The sequence below is a fragment of the Sciurus carolinensis genome, chromosome 17 (assembly GCF_902686445.1).
Source record: "Sciurus carolinensis chromosome 17, mSciCar1.2, whole genome shotgun sequence".
Taxonomy (NCBI): domain Eukaryota; kingdom Metazoa; phylum Chordata; class Mammalia; order Rodentia; family Sciuridae; genus Sciurus; species Sciurus carolinensis.
In genome coordinates this window covers 41,972,844-41,991,820 of record NC_062229.1, presented here as the reverse complement: position 1 = coordinate 41,991,820, position 18,977 = coordinate 41,972,844, and the positions used below count along the sequence as shown (strand labels likewise).

The 18,977-nt window shown below is 35.9% G+C and overlaps 1 protein-coding gene across 4 annotated transcripts in view; it reads right to left on the bottom strand.

Moving 5' to 3' along the window:
* The window catches only part of Top2b (DNA topoisomerase II beta), a 58,347-nt gene extending 42,318 nt beyond the window's left edge, over window positions 1–16,029 (bottom strand). For 3 of the 4 annotated variants that reach the window (XM_047532667.1, XM_047532669.1, XM_047532670.1), the window contains exons 1-3: window positions 15,896–16,029; window positions 2,082–2,252; window positions 808–898 (exon numbers count right to left, since the gene is read on the bottom strand). In XM_047532667.1, coding sequence (XP_047388623.1) covers window positions 808–898; window positions 2,082–2,252; window positions 15,896–15,958 — 325 coding nt within the window. In that variant the 5' untranslated portion in view covers window positions 15,959–16,029. The remainder of the gene's footprint in view (window positions 1–807; window positions 899–2,081; window positions 2,253–15,895) is intronic. The other variant, XM_047532668.1, reaches the window with a different exon arrangement.
* Window positions 16,030–18,977: the final 2,948 nt, after the last annotated feature.

The window sequence follows — 18,977 nt, the reverse complement described above, 5'->3', positions numbered from 1 at the left end:
TGAACTACTGCCTGAAGAATATATGAACACAAGTTAGTTGTCAAGTTGAACTTCGAACACAGAAAGAATGTGTTCTTGACAAACACTGTGTAATAAACCTAAAATAGTAAAACCAAGTGGACAGTCAGGAGGCAAATGTGAGAGTACAAAACGTAACCAGTCATATTCTTCTTTTCCCAAGTACCAACAGGAAGAAGTTCAGAGATACATATAACCCCACAGTCCAGGAAACCTCAAGTTGTACAAATGAGGTGGCAGAATAATTTCTACACTGAAGTTTAAGGTTAAAACCATTTTCAAAGTATAAGCATTCTTAAGAGTCAATTATGTGGTCAGACTTGACTCTAATCAATCATGTGATTTGGAAGAGACACAGCATTTAGAACACCAGTTACTAAACTTGACTGCCCAACAAAAATACTGGATTTGTTGGTGAAAAACAAAATTTAAATGTTTTACTTCCAACTCCCAGAATCCACCAAGATCAGGCCCTATAATTTCCATATTTAACATGTAACTGTAATGTTAACAAACCCCAGATGACTACTTACACAGGAGCACAAACCAATTATGGGATTACAAATACAACACAATCATTTTACAGATGAACAAACTGAAATCCAAAGATATCAAGGAGAGCAATATGAAAATATTACAGCTAATGATATAAATTTTCCAAAAAACATTTATATTCAGCATGAAAGACAGAGGTATACCTTTAAATTGTATACTACAAATATAGCTTTATACACACAGGGACATTAAAATGACATTAATAGATGCATTACATCCTAAGCAAGTACTCACCCAAAATTTCATCAAAGATCTTATATAAACCTGGAACAAAGGTAACCTCTCTGCAATTCATCCCTACATCTTCATCGTACACCCACATTAACTGCATTGAGAGAAATTCAAAAACATATTTTTACTTCATAAGTTCTTAACATCAATTTTACATAGTATAAATCCACATTCTGTCATTTACTCTATGGAAATATGCTTTCAAAATAAAGGAACATAAACAATTTCAGCTATAATCAAGTTCACTATTCATGTTGAATTTAGCCTCAAAATTGAGAAGTTGTTCATTTTTTACAATCTATATTTTTATTCATACATAAAGTCAGCTTTAATGTAAGGTACAAGGATGGGGGATATAGCTCAGTGGGAGAGCTCATGCTTAGCATTCATGGAGCCTTGGGTTCCATCCAACAAAGAAAACACAAACGAAAAGCAACAATGACTATGATGATTCCAGTTTCTCTGCCAGTTCAGTGATCCTAATTCTAGTTATTCCTACAGAAAATGAAGACCCCAGATCAAATTCCCAAAGTCTAGTGATTTCCCTGTCTTCTTCTTTAAGGCACCAAGAATCATTAGAAACAGTAGTTAGGCAAAATAGAAAAGTATAAGTACTTATTTACTTTACATTTTTACTTCATGCTCTATATTTTTCTATAGTACAGGAGCACAGAGTGAAATCATATGAACAAAACATGATTTTGAACTCAGAGTCCTATCCTGGAGCCCACTTCTAACTAGTTGAGAGATCTGAGGCAAGTTAGTTTAATTTTATTTAAGTTTCTCTTTCCTCAGCTATAAAATGGAAATAACAGTATCTACTTCCCAAAATTGTTAGGATCAAACAAATATATGTACAACAGGTGCATAATGAGCATTAAATAACATTCAATGTATAAGTTCTAGAAGGTACTACCATTAAAGTAAACCACAGCATGAACTTATAATCTTTTTAAAAAGTCCACATGGCACCATTTTACTCTACACTTCTTCTGATAGTTTTTATTTCCAGGAGGGGAAAAAAAAAAAGACCTAGATCTCTCTCCCTTATTTACTCATGATCATAGAGATACGAAATTATGAACTTACAAAGCCCATTAAATCAGAATAATTTGATCAATATATTAAAAAGTAGAGACCATGTACAAACAGAGAAATGAAAAGCTGTGCTCCATTTATGTATAAGGAGTCGAAATGCATGTCATGTGTAATCAATTTAAAAAATTTAAATTTTAAAAAGTAGATAGAGATACACATTTCCCAATTTTGACAATTACCTGTGTCAATGGCTCCACTGAACCAATATATGTATCAGGACGAAGGAGAATGTGTTCAAGTTGTGTCTTTTTCTGATACACTCTCTCAACAGACAGCTTCTTTGAAGAATCATTTTTGTTTGCAGTTTCTGACTCCTCTTTTTTTGCAGCATTGTTCTGATCAAAAAGAGTCTAAAATTAACCAAAAAATCAAATTTAAATAACCTATCAAGGGGTAAACTAAAATATGTATGGACACATGAAATGGGTTTTCTTTTTTATTTTAAATGGAAAAAAATTTTCAAAGATCACTGATGTTTGAGACCTAAAGAACACAAATCTATCTAGTTGTAGTTTTGTTTGTTTATAATACAACTTGAAGTGGCAGTTTTGACTGAACCCAAAATGTGGGTACTCATAGTCACTAGAATCACTAGGATAGCCTCCATCTATTCAATTAAGAATACAAACATTATCCAATTCTGTAAGATAGCAAGTTAATTTTTGTGTTCTTAAAACTTCCCAAGAAATGTGAGCTCAGGTCAGGTATAGGATAACAATGACTAAATCTGGGTGGCTACAGGAGTCCCAAAAGCTTCTAGATGTAGGTTCCCTACCATTAAGTTATTGAAGACTTTAGTAAAATGTAGATAAAATTAACCTACACAAATATTAACCTATGGATTTAATAAACACTTGATATGGCAGATATAGCAAGGTTTATAAAATATTTGAACATCACACATTTGTAGATCATGCCAGTATCAGCTCTGGGTGCCTCAACACTGAGACGTCCTATGATTTCAGTTTCTCTGCCAGTTCTAAAGAAGTAGGTCCTAATGCTAACAATTACAAATAAAATTCCCAAGACTAATGATTTCCCAGTATTCTTAATAGCAGTAGAGAACATTATCCTTTTGGAATTCCTAATACTAACAAATACGACATTCCACTAGAAAGAAGGATATGTGATGGCCTATATTTTTAGAGTCAAAAAACTCAAGCACAAGGAGAACTGACATATCTTCATGAGCTTTTGAACTTTAGTAGAAAAAATACAAGATAAATAATAGTAGACAGATTTTGCACATTTAAACAAGTAGTATACAACTTGAATCCAATTCCTAGACAAAAACACAGCATCATCTTTAAAGTTATTATTTTAAGATGTAATTACATTCAAAATTAAAAATACATGATTTTGAGTAGTCAGACCTAACAATTATACAAACACTAAGGAAGTTCAAACAGACTATAATTTCCTAATGCCATAAATTTTATATAAATTATTTAATAATGTTATCATTAATACTACTGACATCATTTAAAATGTCTTTGGACAAAAGAAAATAATTGTTCAAAATCTATTATTGTCAAGAGTTAAATGATGAACTAGCTGGTCAGAATATGAAATATATGTTTAAAACGCTAAAAAGTTTCCAAATTTGTAACTGTGAGATAAGTGATTAATTTATAAAAACAAATTTAACAATGAAAGCAGTTGATTTTTAAAATGGATCCTAGAATAGCTACAACAAAGATCACAATGACCAAGATCACTCTCTTTAAGAAAATACTTAAAGATGACAGGAGCTATAGAATCGAAGGTGAGTTACTTTCTACCACTTGAACTTATAAGTACATAAAAGAAAAAGTGCCCCTGGGTTCAATTCCTGGTACCAAAGAAAAAAAAAAGCAAAAGTAAAAGAACTACACTTCTAAGTTTTCAATTAGTGGCATAAAGGTTAGGGACAAGCCAGGCATGGTGGTGCATGCCTGTAATCCAAGCAACTAGGGAGGCCGAGACCCTGTCTCAAAATAAAGAATAAAAAGGTCTGGGAATGCAGCTCAGTGATAAAGCGCCCCTGGGTTGGATCCACAGTAGCTCACCCCACGCACCCCGCAAAAAACAACAAGGTTTGGTACATATAATAACTATATAAGTGAAAGTTTTCTTATCCAAGATACTCCTCAAAACAAACTCAATCACAACAAAATATTTTTAAGATTAATTCAACTGAAGTCTCATTTCTATGTAATTTGGACTTCCACAGTTGGCCTTACTGAGGTACAGTGAAGTGCCACATGGGAATGGGCAACAAGATAAAAGCCCTACCTCTTCATTCTGTTGTCAATTTACCACTTTTCCCACATCCTTTTTTTTTTTTTTTTTTTTCATCTGAGGCACTGGGGATTCGAACCACAGGCCTTGGGCTTGCTAGGCAAGCGCTCTCCAAAGTGAGCTATTTCTTCAGCTCCCCACATCCTTCTTTACTTTTTATTGGTGCATTAAAATTATACTTAATGAGATTCATTAGGCTATATTCATACAATCACAGGATACAATTTGCTCAAATTTCTTTCCCCACATCCTCCTCTCAAACAGTCTCTACCTCTTCTGTTCTATGCCTGATCCTAAATGGATATATGAGAAAAGGAATGCTTCAGTCAAGTTCAGAAAGTGGTCATTCTTACAGAGGATGTCTCAAAAACCAGAAAACATGTCAGCAAGATGGCAGAACAGGGAAGCGCAGGACTTTCTTCCCCATGTAAACATGGATTAAACAACAATATATGAGCTACTTCCCTTTGTGAGAATCCAGAAACCACTAAAGAGATCCTACACTACATCAAACCCATTACTGTCCCACCCTTCCCAGCAAGGCAAGACTGAGAAGAGACTTCCAACTTCCAACTTCTCCTATGGCAGGAAAGAACTGGAATGGTACATCCAATGAAGGGGTAACAGGAGTACTAACTACCCCTAGAGACTAGTTTCATCTTGCCTAAATCTAATCAGGAACAGCGTTCTAGGTTATGAGTCACAGAACAAAAGCAGTCATTTGGTTTAGCATCACAATCTGCAGTACCAAAACCAGACACGAGGTGGAGCCCAAGTTCCATGGCTTATTGACAGTCTGTGCAAGAAGGTACAGAAAGGGCGACAGACACTAGGGAGTGCTCCTGAGTAAATATAGGCAACTAAGAGGTTATGTGCACAAGCCTGGAGAGGATACATATCCAGAAATGGTTTGCAAAGTCTCCAGATTCTCTGGATAGAATAATTTTGGATGGCAAATGTCCTCCCAGAATGAAAACTGACTGCAAAGAGTAGTGAAGTAGACGAGTTCTTCAATGCCAAAGTCTGAACAGAAAATAATAAGACATACAAAGAAACAGGGAAATAACAACTATTCAAAAGAACAAATTAAATCTCCAGAAACTGACACTAAAGGAATGGAAACACATGAACTACCAGGCAAAGAACCCAAAATAACTGTCAAAAGGATGCTCAACAAATTAAGTGGGCAGATAGACATCTCAAGAAAAAAATTAGTAAAAGAATGCATAAACAAAATAGTAAAAACAAAATTTTAAAAACTATTAGGAAACATCAAACATTATTTGTGAAACTGAAAAATATTATAACAACAGAAAATACAGAAGGACTTGACAAGACTTGAAAAGGCAAATGGCAAAAACAAAATCAGAATGTTTGAAGTAGGGATTTGAAAGTCAGAGGAGGAAAAATGAAAAAGAATAAAATGAAGAGAGCATACAGAGGGCTAGGACTGTAGCTCAGTGGTAGAGCACTTGCCTCACACGTGTGAGGCACTGGGTTAGATCCTCAGCACCACATTAAAAAATAATAAATGAATAAAGATATTGTGTCCATCTACAACTAAATTTTTTTTTTTTCAAAAAAAGAGAGCCTACAGGACTTACAGGTCACATCAATCAAACAATATACACATTACAAAGGAGAACAGAGAAATAGGTAAAGAGTTTATTTGAAGAAGTAACGACAGAAAACTTTCCAAATGTGAGCAGAGAAATGTATATACAAATTCAAGAAGCTCAAAGAATTCAAATAAGGATAAAGCTAAAGAGACCTATACTGAGACACATCATAATCTAACTGTCAGAAGTCACAAAGAATCTTGAAAGCAGCAACAGAAAAGCAAATCATCACATACAAGAGAGTTTCTATTAGGTTATTGGCCAAGTACTCAGCAGAAATCTTTGTAGTTTAGAAGGGAGTGAGACAACATATTCAGTGCACTAAAAGATAAAAATTGCCAAGCAAGTATATCTAGCAAAACTGCCCTTCAAAAATGAAAGAATTAATACTTTTCCAGATAAAACAAATGGAAGGGAATTCATTGCTAGATTTGCACAACAAGAAATGCTAATGAGGGTCTTCCAAGTTAAAATTAACTGCTATCCCTAAACTGTTTAATGTAATTGTGATGATAATCACAAAGAAAATATCTATAGGATATACATAAAGGAAATGAGAAGGTAACTAATACATATCATTATAAAGAAAAATCAATAAAAAGAAGGCAACAAGGGAGGAAAGATAAGACAAAAACAATAAGATGTACAGAAAACAACAAAATGGCCATTGAAAGTTCTTCCATATCAATTATTACTTTTTAAATATTATGGATTAAATGCCCCAGTTAAAAGAAATAATTGGTCAAGTGGATAAAAACATCCAACTACATGCTGTCTACAAGATACTCACTTTAAGTCTAAGAATACTATAAGGCTATAAGGATGGAAGAAGATATTTCATGCACAGAAATCTAATTTATCTAATTACATTAGACAAAATAGATTTTACGGCAAAAACTGTCACGAGACAAGGACAAGAGATAATTGTTATAAAAGTACATGTTCCTAACATTAGTGCACCGAAATACATGAAGCAAAAATTGACAGAACTAAAGGGAGAAAATGACAGCAACACAATAATGGTAAGAAACTTCAGCAGCCCAACTTCAGTTATGGATGAACTACAGGACAGAAGATGAATAAGAAAACACAGGACTTGAACAATCCCTACAGACCAATCAGACCTGATAGACATACAAAACACTCTACTCGACAACAGAATACACTCTTCTCCAGTGCACATGGAACATTCTCTGACACAGGCCACATGTTAGGCCACAAAATAAGTCATAACAAATTTAAGATTAAAATCATATAAAATCATACAAAGAATCTTTTCTGTCTACAATGGAATGAAACTAGAAATCAATAATGAAAATGCACAGATAAGCAGAAATTAACACATTCTCATTCAACCAATGAATCAAAGAAGAAATCACATGAGAATTTAGAAAATATATGGAGGTTAATAAAAATAAAACTTACAGGATGCAGCTAAAGCAATACTGCATTTAAAAAGATCTCAAATCAACAATCTAACTTTATACTCAAAGAACCACAAAAAGAAACTAAATCCAAAATTGTGGAAAAAAGGAAATAATAAAGACTATAGAAGAGATAAATGAAGAGAAAAATAGGGAAAAAGTCAATGAAAGTAAGAGTTGACTTTTTTTTAAAATCAAAATTGATGAACCCCTAGCAAGACTACATAAACAAGAGAGAGAGATAAAACAATTAAAATTGACCAGGGGACATCACAAGGGGGAAAAAAGGAATTATGAGAGATTTAATTCAACAATTATATGCCAATAGATTGGATAACACAGAGGAAATAGAAAAAGTCCTAGAAGACTAACTCATGAGGAAACAAAAAAAAATCTAAACACATCTACAAGTAAGGAAAATGAAGCAGTCATCAAAACCTTGCGACAAGGAAAAGCCCAGGATCAGATGGCAACACTAGAAATTCTTCCAAGAATTAACATCAATCTTCCTCAAACTCTTCCCCCATCTATTCCCCCCCACAAAAAAAGAGCAGAAAACACTTTTAGAATCATTCTATAAGACCAGCATTTTATCCATTTTCTGATACCAAAATTAGAAAAGATAAAATAAAACTACAGATTGATGACTATTGATACAAAAATTCCCAATAAAATACCATTAAGCCTAATTCAAGAACACATTAAAATAGAATAGGCAGAAGAGGAAACCCCAGACCTTCCTGCCTATGGAATGAAACTATCAATGAATTACATGAAGGAATAATAACCAGGATATGTAAATTTCTATAACTCAACAACAGAATAACTGGATTTTAAAAAATAGGCAAAAGGCTTGAATAGACAATTCTCCAAATACAAATGACCAACAAGCAAATAAAAAGAGACTCAACCATAATAAAATATTATCTTACATCTACTAAGACAGTCATCAGAAAATAAGAAATATGAGAATATGGAGCTATCTGAACTCTTGCACACATTTAGCGAGAATACAAAATGTTGTAGCCATCATGGAAAATGATAAGGAAGTCCTCCAAAAATTAAGAATAGGATCACTATATGATCTAATCATCCTTTGGGGTATATATATCCAAAAGAGCTCAAAGCAGAATCTCAAAGAGGTACTTGCATACCCAACGTTCATCACAGCATTATTCACAATAGCCAAGAGGTGGAAGCAACTCAAATGTTCAATAATGGGTGAATGGATAAAGCAAATGTGGTACTGGTATGAAGAACAATGGAATATTATGCAGGTTTAACAATGAAATTCTGTCACCTGCTGTAATACGGATGAAGCTCATGAACAAGCAAAATAAGTCAATCACAAAAGGACAAACTGTATGATTCCACTTAGATGAAATAGCTAAGTGAAAATCACAGAAACAAAGTAAAAAGGTGGTTAAAGGGCTGGAGGAAGTAATGGCGGAGTTGGTGTTTAGAGGGTGTAGAATTTCAGTTTTGCAAAATGAAATTGTTTTAAAGTTCTGTTGTATAATAATGTAAATATATTTAACACTATTGAACTTCATATTTAGAAATGGTTATAATAAAATTTTTACTATAAAAAAATCAGAACATGAAATGTAGGTTGCTTTCTCTAATTATTATTCACAATTTCCTCTATGAAGAATATGTAAATTATAACTGATGATATATTTAAAACATTTTATGCCAAAATTTTTTCCTAAATGACATATGACAAGCTGTTGAGGGAAATACAAAGAGGTATCTTTCTATTTAAAGTAACAAAAAGAATTAAGGAATATATTTTTTTTTAATATTATAATAAATAGATATTTTAAATGTTATTTGTAGATATCAAATCAACTCTCAATTATGATATTAAAATAATTTCTAAAACTTGATGTAAAGCACTGGATATTTCATTTAGTAAATATTTATAATTATCATACTGAAAAATATTTGTGTAAATTTGAATCATCTATTGCTACAGCCTTTATATAAATTTACATTAGTAATCGAGTATTTTTACTTTGTTCAGCAATAAATTAAAACTATACTGTTTAGTAAGCAAAATTACAAAAGAATATAAAACATGAGCCTTTTTTGTTAGGAAAAAATATATGTAAATGTATGCATGCATAGGAAAAAATAAGATACCCAAAAGAGGACCAAAACAAATTATCTGTAGAAAGTAGAAATGTGGGCCATTCTTTTTCTTTTTTGATACATATTTTCTAGTTTTTCTCCAATGAATACAAAACAGATGCCAAAAGTTTATTATTCCATATCTGTGAAAAAACACGTTCAAATAAAACTGAAAGTTTCTTTTTCTAGAGCACTGTTTATACCTACTTATTACTTTTGCAGACCCAATTTTCTCACTAGACCTAGGCAAACAGGTAACTGAAACCAAAACAAACAAATAAGACTGGCAGCCTTAGCAAGGTACAAAGTAGAAACTAACATTGCAGTCGGATTTGTCTTTATGTTCCCATTCTCAACAAATGTAGTTTGTACAGTTCACAGGCTCCCTAGCAGCCAACAGAGGAGGTTTGCCCCCTGAAATGTCTATAAGCTTTTCCAAAAACTGGAATAATGGTCTCTTTCAGCTCCTGCATATTAGCAGAAAGAAGCCCCCTAAGTAATATCCAGGCCACTAAAAGTCAAAATCTGAGGGTAAGGAGAGAGAAGGCAACTTTCTTCCCCTAGTTTATGGGATGATCCTATCCCCAGAACAGATAAAAATACAATACAAACAAACACCCTTAGCGTTAGAAGAGAGAAGCTAATAAGAAATAGGTTTTGCATCTTCTCCCCAACTGTTGTCATCATAATCTCCATCTCTTAAAAACAAAAATGTTGCCGTAGGTAACTTTTCTATTTTAACACTATTTGCTGATAATATACTATAGAGAAAACAGAAAATTAGCTTGAACAAACAGACCAGCAAATTCACAACTATACATTTATAAAAGCATGCTCAAGTTCAGATGATAAAGAACAATGTATATTTGATACCTCCAGCATAAGAGAATTATGCTAATTTGGGGTCTTCTGATTTAACTTTTTCTTATTCTTATGTGGTCATAATAATAAGATACCATTCAGTATTCCACAGTCAATAAAAATTAATAATGTGGGACTGGTGATTTAGCTCAGTGGTAGAACACTTGCCTCGCATGTGCAAGGCCATGGGTTTGAAACGCAGTACCACAAAAATAAATAAAAATAAAAAAACAATATTTCTTTAAAAATAATGACCAAGAGCATCCGCAAGTAAATTTGCATTAGGTTTAAATAATTAAAATGTATTATTTAAGTTCATTTGTAATTTATTTAACTACGTTAAATTATTTGGATGGTCAAATCACCGAATTATAGTAATAAATAAGTCAAGCCCTCAATTACACTGAAATCTAAGAAAACAAGGCAATATTGTTCACCCTATATAAAACTCAAGACAAAATGTAAAATAATCTCCATATTAGGAGAAATATCCTACATATATCTGAAAGATGTTCTTAACTGTCATCTAAATGTATGTTGATGTCTTAGCTGACTTTTTCTAAAGTTCAAAAGGTAGCTGACAAATAAACCATTATTAAGGGAGTTTTAAATGACAATGAAAACAATTATATAAAATCATTTTACATGTTAATCTATTTGTAACACTTATGAAATATTGCTAGCTCCAAATTAAAAAACAGATGCAATCTTTATCCATGACTTGACCTTTATCAAGAACACTTCAACTACCAAAAGAAAAGCTTCTATTTTTCAGAATGAGTACATAACAAAAATCTTTTCATGAAAAGCTTGCACAGAGTTGTCACCTGAGATTAAGCAATTTGGGCAATCACTCACAATTCCTATTTTTTGATGGAAGAACACAATGATGCCAACTAGCAGAACAGAGATGTTTACTAGTTGGTACTAAAAAAGGACTGTGCCACTCATTCATATAATCAGCAAAGAAACTGCATCATCACCAAGCCAACAAGAATGGGACTGGGGGCTGGCAGCCTAGCAACAAACCTTTTCTTTTCACCATCTGTATAGTCCCCTCAGACTTAACTTTATCCTTCGTAACATCTCTTCCATGTCTTTTCTCCCTAAAGGCTGCCATCCCTTAATGTTCATTGTAACCATGTATCACCTATATAAAAGTGTTGAGGGCCCATGTAATCTACTCACAACAATTTGTCCCCTATCTATGCTCCTCCAGAAATACCCTCCCATACCAAGGGACAAGGAAAGAGGTAGAAAATGACGGATATTTGTAATGGGCAAGGAAGCTTAGATTTCTACTGTGAAAAAAAAAATGTTTATCTAATGTAAAAGGTATGAAAATACTTATAATGGAATTTAAAAAGATGTCAAATGAGTGAACATACACATATACACACAAGTGCACTCATGTGCCAAGCCCTATGGAAAATTATATGGATAATCTTGAACCTTATACGAGTTCCATGAAATAGCTACTTATTATGACGATAACTTCGTACAGATGAGATAACTGAGATCCAGAAGAGTGTTTTGCCAAAGCTAACAAGATAGCACTGGAAGAAGCTGAATTATAAAACCAGATAATCTGATTTCATAAGCCATCCTCCTAGCATTCTGCTAAACTAGATATGTATACTCTGAAAAAGACATTTCTTAGCTTTTTGTGTGAAAGCAAAAGGTTAGTAGAAAGGGAGAAGTATATCCTAGAAGTCTCTTTTCTGTCATATCAGGGTATAAAAAGTAAGGGTTTCTTAAAAATGTTTATAAACAGGAAGACTGTGTAAATGATAGTTAAGTACATAAGCCTGGTTTAAAACCCACTTTTGCTTTAGTCATGTGCCTAACAGTTTGTTACCCAAATCTCTCAATCCCCATTTCCTTCTCTGAAAATGGGAATAACAATAACTATATCTCAACTTTTCTTAAAAATGGGGGTCTTATTTATATTAAGGTTTAAAAACAATACAAGACACTTTTTTAAAAAATGTATTTGGTAAAATGCAACTGTTGTCACCACTCAAGTACCTAACAGAACTGAAACTACAGGTGAACAAAATACTTCTATTCAGGAAAAGTTCAGTTTATACAAAATGCTTCTAAATACTGCTATGTTTACTTGATAATACACCTAAAGAACATTGCTACCTATCTTACTAATAGTAGATTTCAGAAAGTTAGTATGTCAGTTATCCAATTTGTTAACAATAACTGTGATTGAATTATGTATCCAGATCTTTGCAAAACACCACACACACACACACCACACACAAACTTTATGATCTAATTTCAGAAGTGTATATCATTGAAAGACAAAATTATACATGAAAGTTGCATTAAAAGACATATGTTTTGTGATTGATAAGTGTAACAGAAATTGAATGAAAGAAAAAGATGGGGATAAGCTGAAAAATAAGTTTAGTGAGGCTCAGAAAGCCCTGAAGATCAGTAAAGATTTAGACTGCTAAGAAGAAAAAGAAGCACTCCTGATGAAAGGTAAAAATGACAAAAACAAGCATGGTTTGTTGTAAGAAAGAGTGAAGAGATAAGTTATTATGGGGACTATAGGAAATACATTTTAATAGGGAGGGCACATTGTTTATGAAAGTCTGGTTATGGAATGTGGACCTGCAATAATGAACTCCTAAAGAATGGTTCTTAAAACAAATCTTTAGATGGCATTTGAATATACAGTCATGTTTCCTTAATTAGAAATAGTCACAGAAGAAATGTTACATACAATGAATTTAACAGACACTATGTTAATTGTGGTTACATTTTTATAAGAAACAACTTTTAGAGATTATTACTGGAGTTTGATGATAGAAGGAGGATCATCGTATCATTTGGCTATCAATTGCTTCAGAGGCTTAACATCCTCCATTACAGAATTTTTAATCCAGTAAGTTAGAATATTACTAGAAAAAGGAAATCTATAATCATAACTATATTCTAATATTTTCACAAATGTGCTACAAGCACTCAAAACAAGATAAAAGATTGAGAATAAAACAGACTATTGAGGGTTCTACTAATCAAGGTTTTACAAATAAGAATTCAAGAAACTCCATTTGATTCAAAAAAGCATTTATAGTCATTAACTTTAACTCAAAATAGATGACCAAATATATATTTTTCATTTTTAATTATAAAAAATCTGGTTGAAATACTGCAAATCAAACATAAACCAAATCAAACATAAACCAAATAAATTATTAAAAGGAGAAAATAATGCCAATCTTAAACCACTTTGCTTTGTGGTTTCTGACACTGAAAAGTAAACTTTCACACAATGACAAAATTAATGCATGCTGACATGCATCCCAACAGCTGTTAATACCAGCAACACATGGCATCAACTCCTCACCCAGAAAAAAATAACAGACTAATTCCATTTTTATTTCTTCCTATTATCTACAAGCAGGTGGCAACGTAACACCAGCTTCTATAATGCAGATAAAGTTACCCCTCTTTGAAAATAGATGACATTGCAATAAACCCCCAAATTCTTACAAAGGAAAAATTAATTCATTTTACACACAGACATTTTATGTAAAATTAACTAACTATGAACTATTATTCCTAGGGGTGAATTTCTTTAACTTTGCCATTAATAACAAACATTAAGCTTGGTACTATACTACATATACTATTTCATTTAATTCTTAATGCAACACTATTTTACTGACAAAACAGGATTAGAAAGGCTAGGTGTTTTGCAAAAAGTCAATCTACTATACATATGTGCTAACAACAGAATCTGAACCTATATCAATCTGACACCAAAGCCCATAACCAGCTCATATTACTGTCCAGAAAACTCAGTTTAGGAACAATGATATATAATGGACCTAGAATGTTTATATAACCTAACTTAAAGCATGAAATGAAAGATAACTTATAATCATTATCTTTTAAATAAACTTCTAATTCAATAAGAATCTTTATAAATAAAAGACCAAGTGATTTTACTTCTGTTTTACAGTATTTCTCCTAATTAGTAGAATGCTGAATTTAATTTTCGTTTCTAATGGATTTTTTCTAATGTTGAATGAAATCCATCAAGTTTTACTAAATTTCTTATACAAATGAAAGTTTCCTATTGAGCTTGAAAGGAAAAGTGGTCATTAATTTATCTGCAAGGTTAAGTAACGGTAAATTAAAATATTGCTATCAAATGTTAAAGTTCACCAATCCAACCTTGGAGCAAATATTTACTGCTATTGAATCAGAAGTCCTCAGAGGAAACACATTTTAGGCCTCAACTATTCCAAAGAGTGAATTAAAACTCACAGTACTTTGTAGCTCTCTAGCTTCCTTTTCGGACGTTTGATTTTAGTAACAAAGGTAAAAGGTCATCTATTTAAAAAAAAAAAAAAGTCATTCCTTTCATGCATGCCATCTCCCTTCCTCATGTTCACAAGGACCACCAACTTATTAACATTTCCTCTCGGTTCATACTTTCATACATTAACAGAGGTACACAAAATTCAGAGATTCAACAAGAAACTGGCAAATTATTTTGCAAAGTACTTTGGCACCCAAATATAAAATGGTTAAAAATGTTTTTCTGATGTAACGACCTTTTTACAAAGAACACCTGTCAGTATGGCACAACTCTTAGTCAACTCATCTAAACAGAGAGAGTGAGAGAGAGAGAGAGAGGAGTGACATAGAGAAAGTGAAGAATTAAGTCACAAAAATGCCAATTTACAAGTTCCGTGGGGTAGTAATGCATTGAGTTCCTACAAAGTGTAACATTTTTTATTCTTCTCTAGAATACCTAGTCAGTTGACTTAGCTGGGATTTTCGTATAGGAAATGACCCTGGTCTGAACTCTAAGCTGAGCAAGTGAAATGCCTGCCGGTGAATTTATCGATCTGTCGTGGGAATCCGGTCTCACCAGTTCTTCCCCTCAATTGCTGCTTCTACTTCCCAGAAGGAACAGGGCGCCAAAATCCTTTAACTCCAGAACTAAGCACTTCAGTCACCTCTGGAGGACATCGCTTCAGCTCCCACCCCGTTTCACCTGTGATGATGACGTAGGTAAGCACTTCTTTCAATAATCTCAACCTGACAGATGGATATGTACGATATTTTAACTGCGAAGAAACAGCCATCTAAAATACCCTGTCAATCGAATCAGACTTTCCAAATTTAAACGCAAATCGGTGTAGTCGCCCAAATCCATTGTACTTTGAGAGATAAGGCCTCCAGAAACGGTTGCATTTAGAATACACACACACACACACACACACACTGACCCGTTGTCCAGTATTTTCTTAAACCACACTTGTAGAAAGTACTGACCCACACAGACACACATGCATTTTCGCTATCCCCACCATCTCTTGCCCGACTGTCCTAGAAGAGTTAGGGAGAGAAGATACAGAGGCTACATATTACGTTTCATGGTTCGTACCCCAAAGTTTCAACTGCACGTTACGCTCCTGCAGCCGGAGCCTCCAGGGGGTTAAGAGAAGAAAGAAAGAAAAGGCGCGGGGAGCGGGGGTGGGATTCTGCTGGCAGAAGCCCCGATGGGGCGCGCGTTCTGGACGGGATTTCCCTCTTTCCCCTTCCCCCGCCCACCCGCGCCGCGGAATTCCTCCCCCGCGGAGGCCCGCGAACAATGCAGCCGCCCGGACCCCCGCCCGCCCCGGGAGGCCCACCACTCACCACCCAAGTCAGTGCCCCGTTGCCGCCAGCGCCGGCTCCCGCGCCGCCGCCCGACTTGGCCATGGCGGGTGCCTCCCGCTCACAGGCCCCGAGGCCGCGGCAGCCGCTCCCGCCTCCCTGGGGTCCGCCGGGCTCGCTGCTCTGCACCGACCACTCCGCTCACCGCGCTCCTAGCCTCGCCGGCCCCCGCGCCCCATCGCGGGAACCCGGAGCGGACGTCCGGCCGAGCCCGGCGAGAAGGCCGCGCCGCCCGCCGCCCTCAAACTCGAGGCGCGGCGGTCGCGTCGCCCGGGCCTAGCGCCGCGGTGAGGAGAAGGAAGAGAAAGCGGGAGGCGGCCGGCGGCGGCTGAGCCGCAGCGCTGCCTTCTTGCCTGCCCGCGGGCGCAGCAGCAAGCGGGACCGAAGCCCTCCGGGAGGTGCAAGCTGCGCGAGTGCGGCCGAGGAGCCCGGGGCGTCCGGACGTGGCGGGGATGCAGAGGCGCCTTGTCCTTCTCACACTCCTGGAAGGCAGGCTGCTCAGGTCGCCCGAGTCCTCGACGAGGTCTTTGCTGCTGCCTCAAAGGCCGCCTTCGTCTGCCGCTCTTCAGCCCCGGCTTCCTCACATCCACACACGGAGAGGGACAATAAACAGAGCCGCTGCCGCCACGGTCGCCTCCCTCTTGTCCGGCATAACACCGCACACACTCACTCGCACACCGGGGAGGGAGGGAGGGCGCGGCGGCCGCCCATGCTGTCAGTCAGCTCCCTGCATCCAATCGGAGTCCTGTCTCCACAGCCTCTTGCCCAATCCCCAAATTCCAAGCCCCCGGAGGGGCGGGACCCGAGGGGGAAACGTCATTGCGGGTAGCAACCGAAAGGAAGACTTGGGTTTTTTTGTTTGTGTGTGTGTCTTGTGGGTTTTCCATTTGAAGGGAGAGCAGGGGCTGCTGTCAAGGGTCATTTAAGGGCGGCAAAGGGAAAAGGTCGAATTGGCCTCGGGTCGATTGTAATCCTTCGAGCGTGCTGTTTACTCCTAAAGACCTGAACGGAAAGCCAAGGCGTTTCTTTACCCGGGGCCTCTAAGGGTGGGGGTAGGGGTGGCAGGAAGCAGCCTGGGGCCGTCCCAAAGGGAAATTATTTTTAAAGAGCGGTTATAAACCGCAGGCAAGATGTTGTACACCCCTAGAGTAAGAAAGGCCCCAAGTAGACACTGCTGTTGACAAAATCATCTACTCAGACCTTCTTCATCTCCTTCCTCCTTTTCCTGCCCTTCAGCCCAACCCACCCGCAAACAGGGAGGTGGTCAGTCTCAAGACCACTGCATTTACAGAGCTTAAATAAGTAAGGGAGGCTCAGAGAGCCTTCCAGGGAAAGAATGTAGGGAGAGCTGAGCGTTCTGTTTCTGCTCCTGGTTGACCTTTCTCTCCTCGAACAATGCAGAGGTGTCGCTGTCACTTTTTTCAACTCTCCAGATGTGCTCCCTACCTCAAAGGGGGACCACTTAATTTCTTTCAACTGCTTTCAGTGGGATTTTCAAATGCACACTAAGGAATAGTTTCATTCACATTAAAGCTTTCTAAGAAAAAAATTACCCATACAGCAACACCAAAGTCTTTGGCAGATGGAAGATGGCTTTACTTCATCCTGCTTTTCAATGTAATTCCATTCAACAAGTATTTCTTTGGGCACACACTCTGTCACGCTGTGCCAGGCTCTGCAATGGGTTCAAAATTATAACAGCCTCTGGTTTCAAGCCCTTTATAATCTGTTTTTGTAAGACAGACTCAAAGGGAGTTAACTATCACAAAAATTTTTACACACACACACAGACACACATAATTGCTGCTTCATGAAAGTGTTTTGTGAACTTCTCTTCCAACTGTGTATTTCCTTTTGAGGGAAAACAAAAATGTCTCAGGTCACATTTTTCAACTGCATTCTGAGTCCAGTGGTGGAGAGCTCTGAAACATGGAAATAATTTAAACATAGTTGTTCCTAATTAGCTCCCTGGAGGCCATATAATTTTGGCATTTTTGGGTACTTTGGTTCAGAACAGTGAAGCCTTTCTTTACCTTGAACTTGGGATGCAAACTTGTAAATCAGACAGGCTAGGGTCAATCTGAGCTTTGAACCTGACCAACTAGATATCCATGGCTTTGTTATTTAACTTCCCCAGTTTCTGGCTTTTTAAAAATGAGATTCTTTACTTTTTGGTGACATCTTCAAGTACACACATATTTCATATTTGAAAAAGGAATAATTTTAAGGGTTGGAATTTTTATAAATATCTATACATCAAATAGAAACCCAATTATAAAATATAGCTATCTCCTTTTTTAAACTTCAGTTTCAAAACTATTCAATTTCAGATTTTGAAGAGAATATAGTCAAAACTAAAATGCTTAGTTAATGCAAATAATGTCCATGTTTCACTTCTTTTGAGGCAGTATTGTGTCTTTAGCCATTTAAGTATAAATAAACCTGTTAATAAATGAGTTTATTCCTTAAATGCTGACTTACCCAAGAGACTCATAAATAAGAATTATTCAGACTGGGATTGTGACTTAGTGGTAGAGTGCATGCCTGGTGTGTGTGAGGCACTGGGTTTGATTCTCAGTACCACATATAAATAAATGGATAAAATAAAGGTCTATCAACATCTACAATTTTTTAAAAATAATTATTGAATACACATAGCAACCAACATTTTAAAGCAGAGATTTGTGATGAATGGTAAAAAGTATCTAGATAAAAAGCATCCAGCTTCTAAAAAACTGTTAGTCTTTAACTGTGAGCAGCAAATGTATTTTTATAACAAATTTAATTGTTCCCAACTTGAGCACAGCTTGCTCTTCTGGGGTAATAGCAAATAATTTTCATTTATAAAAACAATAATTATTCCATTAAGAAGCTTCTATAGCAGGAATTAATATCAAAAACAGGACAACCCTATGTTTGTTTTTTGTGTTTGTTGTTTTATTTGTTTGTTTTTTTCCTTTGGTACTGGGGATTGAACTCAGTGGCACTCGACCACTGAGCCATATCCCCAACCCTTTTTTATATTTTATTAGAGACAGGTTTTCACTGAGTTACTTAGTGCCTT